This window comes from Rhamphochromis longiceps, linkage group LG23 (assembly GCF_057381845.1).
Source record: "Rhamphochromis longiceps isolate RC_006_pf linkage group LG23, R_longiceps_female_GT1.1, whole genome shotgun sequence".
Classification (NCBI taxonomy): domain Eukaryota; kingdom Metazoa; phylum Chordata; class Actinopteri; order Cichliformes; family Cichlidae; genus Rhamphochromis; species Rhamphochromis longiceps.
In genome coordinates this window covers 11,996,151-12,003,794 of record NC_140578.1, presented here as the reverse complement: position 1 = coordinate 12,003,794, position 7,644 = coordinate 11,996,151, and the positions used below count along the sequence as shown (strand labels likewise).

The window sequence follows — 7,644 nt, the reverse complement described above, 5'->3', positions numbered from 1 at the left end:
TGCACCATTACGTGATGACGCATGTGGCTGACGCAAGCAGTATAAAGCGCTATTTTCTGACGTCAGCGCCCTCTTCCCTGCCTATGCCCTCGTGAGGTGGGCAGTGTAAAATTCCTTGTCTCTTTTCTCCACCAAGAGAATCCAAAACCATCTGTCAAAATGGTGAGTTGATGTTATTTTTTAAACTGAGTAATGAATTGTTGGGCACATAAGCTTTCCTCGCTGTCAATATTAAGTTGAGTATGTGAATATTGTAAGGATGTATTGTTACTTGCATAATAGTGTGTGTGGTCTGTGCTCTGATCAAAATGGCAACCATTTTGTTATCTGCCGGTGGCCTGCAAGGCCCGCGAAGGCTGACTAAAGGCAGTTTGAAAATGTTGCTAAATCACACATATCTATTTGCCTACGTTAGTGCCTCCGTGGAAGGATTAACGTTTCTCCCGACTCTTTTAAAGGTTAAAATGATAAATTGTAACCGCTAATGTAGCTAACTTTACAACGACTGCGTTTTGCGGCATCGTTAGCCGTCGTTCCAGTAAATTGTCACTTATGGCCATACAAATGTCACAGAACCAAGATATGAGTAGGCTTTTGAAAATTGAAAACGTAATGGGTCAAGCCAAATGGTTAAAAAGTGAGCTTGACCTCGTTCTGATCTGTAGGAATAATTTGCCGGTACGTCGGCGCTGTCAGTGTTAGCATTTAGCATGGATTCAAAGTCTGTACACGTGGCCTGCTCACGCCGACGTTATGCCGGGTGTTTGTGTTTTAACAGCCTTTTGCCAACGTATTTTTAAGTAAGGTGATACTTTTTTAAATATGATGGTTTCAAATCGATATTTGGATAAAACCCGGGGCAGACGACTTGGATACTTTTTTAAGCCAAACGTAGACAACAGTAACGTCATCTTTGATGATGGCGGACACCCAACGCCCAGGGTGGAAGTGCAGCACAGCTGAGTTTACCTTATGTAAGCAACATTTTTACAGGGCTGAGGGCGCAGTTATTGTTAGATGTAGCAAATGAACGATCCATGTATACTAAGCAGAATTACACAAAGCGTGAGCCACAGAGCCTGTTGTTTAAAATAACGGACATAAAGGGGGTGCACTTTTACCGTTATCCCGTCTTTAGTATCTTGTCCCACATTAGTTGGTGTCACAAATGATGCCTTTAACCTCATCTGCACTTAACAGGAGAATCAAAATAAAATAATCACAACATTGTATTTTCAACTCACTTTCTTAAATTATTTTTATTTTAAAGCTTAGGGCCAAGAAAATCAGACATGTGTTAAATGGTCTAATCTTGACTCTGTCCCTTCAGGTGAACTTCACCGTAGACCAGATCCGTGCCATCATGGACAAGAAGGCCAACATCCGTAACATGTCCGTGATTGCGCACGTGGACCATGGAAAGTCAACTTTGACAGATTCCCTGGTGTCAAAGGCTGGCATCATTGCCTCAGCTCGTGCTGGAGAGACCCGTTTCACAGACACCCGCAAAGATGAGCAGGAGCGCTGCATTACCATCAAGTCAACGTAAGGATTTTTTTTTTTTTTTTTTTTGCATTTTAATTGATGTGAGATTTTTAAATTTAAGACAACAAATGTGCTGGGATTAAAGAATCTCATATCAGTTTCATATAGAGCTCAATTTTCTTAATACCTGTACAGTGTATCGTAGTATTTGGTCATTATGTGGTATGTTGGGCTATGTTGAGCACAGAATTTGTGGTAAAATTAAATGTTTTGTCTTAACTTGCAGAGCTATCTCCCTGTACTACGAGCTGAGTGAAAATGACACCGCCTTCATTAAGCAGTCCAAGGATGGCTCTGGTTTCTTGATCAACTTGATCGATTCCCCAGGGCACGTTGACTTCTCCTCTGAAGTGACTGCTGCTCTCCGTGTCACTGATGGAGCCCTGGTTGTGGTGGACTGCGTGTCTGGTAAGAGCCAAACCAAATATTTGTGGGCTTTTAACATTTTCACCTGCCAGTTCCAAGACCACAAAAAATAAGATACTAGGTGTAGTAGAACTGCAAGATATTTTTTTAGCTGTCGCCCAGCTATTTAATAGTGACCTGCTTTAGTGTTTGTGTTTAGATTGGTTAGGAGAGATGAGTATTGGCATTGGGTTTCAGGACAAGTTTACAGTCAACATGACTAAAGAACTGAGAGTAAATTGTTTCCATGCATTAAGAATATGCTCACACACCAAAGGAAGACTTGTGCCAGCACAGTCCTTGATACTTTTTTTGCTTATCTGAAATAAGATTTATAACTTTACATGCTCTTCAATTAGTTGTCGTATTATGTGTCCCTACTAGGCGTCTGTGTGCAGACTGAGACTGTGCTCCGTCAGGCTATTGGCGAGCGTATTAAGCCAGTCCTGATGATGAACAAGATGGACCGTGCCTTGCTGGAGCTGCAGCTTGAACCTGAAGACCTTTACCAGACCTTCCAGCGTATTGTTGAGTCTGTCAACGTAATCATTTCCACCTATGGCGAGGATGAAAATGGACCTATGGGTAACATCATGGTGCGTAGCAGTCTGAACGTTTTAATTGGAACAAAGATTTGTCCGTTTGTCTGAGTACTCAGCACAGTTGCTGATATACTGTTGTCTCACTTTCAAGGTTGATCCAGTCCTCGGCACCGTTGGCTTTGGCTCCGGCCTCCATGGCTGGGCTTTCACCCTCAAGCAGTTTGCTGAGATGTATGCAGCCAAGTTTGCTGCCAAGGGCAACGCCCAGATGACACCCGTTGAGCGCTGCAAGAAGGTGGAAGACATGATGAAGAAGCTGTGGGGTGATAGGTGCGTTTCTAATACATAGAACCTCAGCTGTAGTGTTGAGGGCTGTCGAGATGTCAGATTGAGTGCATGGGGGCTCTCTTAAAGAGACCATTTCAGAGGGAATTGTGCAGAGTTTAAAGTGTGATTCTGAGCATAAGGTTATGATGGGAAATTGCACAGGGTGGGTTTTTTTTTTTTTTTTTTTTTGCTTTTATACATTCTAATTTAATAAAGTAAATTAACAGTGGCTTCTGTTATATAAATGTTTTTAGTGTATCTGTAATGATTAATTACACTTTTTCTTTTCTAGGTACTATGACACAGCAAATGGAAAGTTCGTCAAGTCTGCAATTGGAGCCGATGGCAAAAAGTACCCCCGCACCTTCTGTGCTCTTGTTCTGGATCCCATCTTTAAGGTATGAAACCTTTGATAATGTTTAAATATTTAAAAAGGGTTAACTGGAAGAAGAAATGGCAACACTGGCGGTCCGACCTTATGTACTTGTTAGTCTGCCTTAGTCAGAATAAAAGTTGCCTTGTATGCCTGCATGTGATGACTCAAACATTCTTCACTTTGACCTGACTAATCAGTGATGACAACCTTAAGCCTGAGCAGGCGCAGATGCTTTATTAGCATGTTCATAATAAATTGCACTGAACTAATATAAATGGTTTCCCTCTAGGTGTTTGATGCCATCATGAACTTCAGAAAGGATGAAGCTGCCAAACTGATCCAGAAGATGGACATCAAGTTGGATAATGAGGACAAGGATAAGGAGGGCAAGCCTCTCCTGAAGGCTGTCATGCGCCGCTGGCTGCCCGCTGGAGAAGCCCTTCTGCAAATGATCACCATTCACCTGCCTTCACCTGTCACTGCCCAGAAGTACCGTTGTGAGCTCCTCTATGAAGGACCTGGAGATGACGAGGCTGCCATGGGTATGCAGCTGATGTATTTCAAATTTGCTCATGCACCAAGCAGTTGACATTGTTTGAAACACCTGCTTAAAATAACCCAGAATTTTAGTCGTTGGATTATTATTTTTAAGCTTGACATTGCTTTGCGTGTTAATGGTCATTAGGTATCAAGAACTGCGACCCCAAGGCTCCCCTGATGATGTACATCTCAAAGATGGTCCCCACCAGTGACAAGGGTCGCTTCTATGCATTTGGTCGTGTGTTCTCTGGGTCTGTGTCCACTGGCCTGAAGGTACGCATCATGGGACCAAACTTCGTCCCTGGCAAGAAGGACGACCTCTACTTGAAGCCAATTCAGAGGTTGGTTTCAGCATCTTCTTAATTAATTATTGGCAATAAATTTGTGAGGTAGGTAGGCCAGAACTGATTTGTCCTGCTCTGATCTCTACCAGGACCATTCTGATGATGGGCCGTTACGTTGAGCCCATTGAAGATGTGCCTTGTGGTAACATTGTGGGTCTGGTTGGAGTGGACCAGTTCCTCGTCAAGACAGGCACCATCACCACCTACGACCAGGCACACAACATGAGAGTGATGAAGTTCAGCGTCAGCCCCGTTGTCAGAGTTGCTGTGGAGGCCAAAAATCCCGCTGACCTGCCTAAGCTGGTGGAGGGTTTGAAGCGTCTGTCCAAGTCTGATCCTATGGTGCAGTGCATCATTGAGGAGTCTGGAGAGCACATTGTTGCTGGAGCTGGAGAGCTGCACCTGGAGATCTGTCTGAAGGATCTGGAGGAGGATCATGCCTGCATTCCAATCAAGGTAATATATTGAATTTAAGTAAAAGAGCACTGCACTTAATCTTAAGGTTTATACGACAGATGAGATATTTAGGCGTTATTTTGATATGTCCCTCTAAACATTTGTGCATTAACACTTTTTTCCAGAAATCTGATCCTGTGGTGTCCTACAGAGAGACAGTCAGTGCAGAGTCAGATATCATGTGTCTGTCAAAGTCACCCAACAAGCACAACCGTCTGTTCATGAAAGCCCGTCCCTTCGAGGAAGGCCTGGCAGAAGACATTGAGAAGGGTGACGTTACCTCTCGTCAGGAGCTCAAGGGCCGTGCCCGTTACCTTGCTGACAAGTACGAATGGGACGTCGGCGAGGCCAGAAAAATCTGGTGCTTCGGTCCTGATGGAACTGGCCCCAACCTGCTGGTGGATGTTACCAAGGGAGTGCAGTACCTCAATGAGATCAAGGACAGTGTTGTCGCTGGTTTCCAGTGGGCCGCCAAGGAGGTAAGAGCCTTGAGAGTATACTCGTGAGTGTAATATAAGCATTTTAAAAACGTTCTATCCAGTGATTCATGGATATTTGTTTAAAAGTGGTGTTTGAATGTTTTCAGGGTGTCCTCTGTGAAGAGAACATGCGTGCCATTCGCTTCGACATCCATGATGTGACCCTGCATACAGATGCTATTCACCGTGGTGGTGGCCAGATTATCCCCACAGCCCGCAGAGCTCTGTATGCTTGTGAGCTCACAGCTGAGCCCAGAATTATGGAGCCCGTCTACCTTGTCGAGATCCAGGTCAGTGTTTTTCCCCTGTGATGTTTTAGTTTCCAATTCGTAGCTCGTGGAAAATGGCACAGGGAAAGTTATATCCAAAGCTTGTGTCAATAGGTGGCTTGTACGGGACAGAAAAATAAAAAAATACTACAGTTATTAAAGTCATTAAAAGTGAAGTACGGAATACTTGGATTTCGGTGTTGGTGCAGTTAACACTTTGATAGACTGCTACGTTTAAAAGGGAGCCAGAAGGTTTAAAAAAAAAAAGTTCGGTATTCTGGTTCAGTGAATCAAATTAGCTGAGATGAAGTATTTCATTGCTTAATAAGTACCCAACTTTGACTAAAGCAGAGTCTCTAATAATACAGTTTAAATGGTTGAGTTGCAGGGCTGACGGTTGCTGCCAGCTAAACCTTGTAAATCTCTTTAATTCTAAATCTTGTTGAACGAGTTTACCACACCTTTCAATGCACTACAGAGTTTAGTAATGCTGATTTTAGTCTTTTTATCACAGCTCACTTTAATAGCATTAAACAAACTGAAGTCGGTACCACTCACCATCTGTTTGCTCCACAGTGCCCTGAAGGTGCAATGGGTGGGATTTACGGTGTGCTGACCAGGAGGCGTGGTCATGTGTTCGAGGAGTCCAGGGTCATGGGAACACCTATGTATGTCATCAAGGCCTACCTGCCTGTCAACGAGTCATTTGGTAAGTCCTCTTTTGTTCTGAAGAGTCAAACGGCATCATCATCTAAGCTTAATTTATGTTCAGGTTTCAATCCCAAGTTCAAAAATTACCAACAGGTGAAAGTTTGCTTGTTTTCTGTATTTTAAAATGAATATGAAGCTGTGTTATATTTAGTAGGGGTGCAACAATACTCGTATCGATATTGAACCGTTCGATACAGTACTTTCGGTTCGGTACGCATATGTATCGAACAACACAAAATTTTTAATTTATTTTATCAACTTTCCTTCTGACAATGCTGTCTGTGTTGAGTGCTCAGTGGATCTGCGCTCGACAGTGCAGCCTAGGCGGAATAGTCGAACGCAGATTCACTGAGCGCAGGGCAAGCTAGCGAGACAGAAGTTAAGCTCTCCTTGCAACATGGCAAATTGAACCTCCCCCACCCTCATTCAGATCTGGCGTTTGGAACTATTTTGGTTTTCATGTGACGTATGACCCTGAAGGTAAGCGCGTCATGGACAAAAGTAAAACAGTATGTTGGATGTGCCAATGTTCAATTACATTGGTGGGAACTAGTGCGTTAGCGCAGTTAGCTCCTTAATGTGTCCAGCCCCACACACGGGGCGATCTGCGGTAGCTCGTTAACAGAGACTTGCCGTGTTGTGGCGTTAACATCATTTCAACTAGATTAACGCTGACAGCACTAGTGGGAACACAACGAATATGACAGCACATTTACGCCGACATCATCCTAGTGCAAAGACAAGTGGAAGCAGACAAAAACAACAAGCACGCATGCTACAAACTTTACCAGAGTAATTTAGACAGCCGTTAGCACATGATTCTCCTTATGGGGACCTGATATGTTTAATATGCTGCTGAGACTATAGCCCAGAGGAAGCGTATAGTATAGCTTTTATTTTGGAAAGAGCCATTTCTCTGTAATAAACTCTCTTTTCCAAAGATGAGTGATTTCTCGATCAGAGATTTATTTTTTTTATTACTTTGTTGTTTCAGCAACATTATATTTAAAAACTTTACTTTTGAGTTAAAATATATATTTATAATTTTAATAAATGACAAATTAAAAAAGCATGAACTTTTTTTCTTTTCTTTTTTTTTTTTGTATCGAAAAAAATATTGAACCGTGACATCAAAGTATCGAACCGGACCGTGAATTTTGTGTATCGTTGCACCCCTAATATTTAGATGTGACCAACAGGGGGGAAAAAATGTGTTTTTCAAGTCATGTGATACTCTGAGTATACGAGGTATTAAATAATACTTTCTGTCACCAGGTTTCACAGCTGACCTGCGTTCCAACACTGGTGGCCAGGCTTTCCCACAGTGCGTGTTTGACCATTGGCAGATCCTCCCTGGAAACCCACTGGATGCCACATCCAAGCCTGGTGTAGTTGTCCTTGAGACACGTAAACGTAAAGGTCTCAAAGAAGGTGTCCCAGCCTTGGACAACTACCTGGACAAATTGTAAAAGCTTGGACACCCCTCTTGGCACTTGTCTCATTCCTCCATGCCCAACACATTTAAGTCTACGTTGTGGGACCGGACTGTACAGAACAAAGTGAGCACTAATGTTTGCCAAAAGGATTGACAATAATTAAGAAATGACTACAAAAATTGTAAACGATAAATAAAAGAAAATAAAAACTTTA

General features: G+C 42.8%; 1 protein-coding gene and 1 non-coding gene across 2 annotated transcripts; both read left to right on the top strand.

Moving 5' to 3' along the window:
* The first annotated feature begins 8 nt into the window (after nucleotides 1-8).
* On the top strand, nucleotides 9-7,644 carry LOC146641396 (elongation factor 2b-like). The gene is made up of 13 exons (XM_085397279.1): nucleotides 9-162; nucleotides 1,331-1,545; nucleotides 1,772-1,953; nucleotides 2,335-2,546; nucleotides 2,644-2,822; nucleotides 3,112-3,217; nucleotides 3,485-3,737; nucleotides 3,881-4,076; nucleotides 4,169-4,535; nucleotides 4,661-5,014; nucleotides 5,122-5,304; nucleotides 5,860-5,992; nucleotides 7,270-7,644. Exons 1-13 carry the CDS (start codon nucleotides 160-162, stop codon nucleotides 7,461-7,463), a joined length of 2,577 nt encoding a protein of 858 aa, XP_085253405.1. The 5' UTR covers nucleotides 9-159; the 3' UTR covers nucleotides 7,464-7,644.
* LOC146641397 (small nucleolar RNA SNORD37) lies at nucleotides 3,348-3,415 on the top strand. The gene has a single exon (XR_014909833.1). It is a non-coding gene; the product is annotated as a small nucleolar RNA SNORD37 (small nucleolar RNA).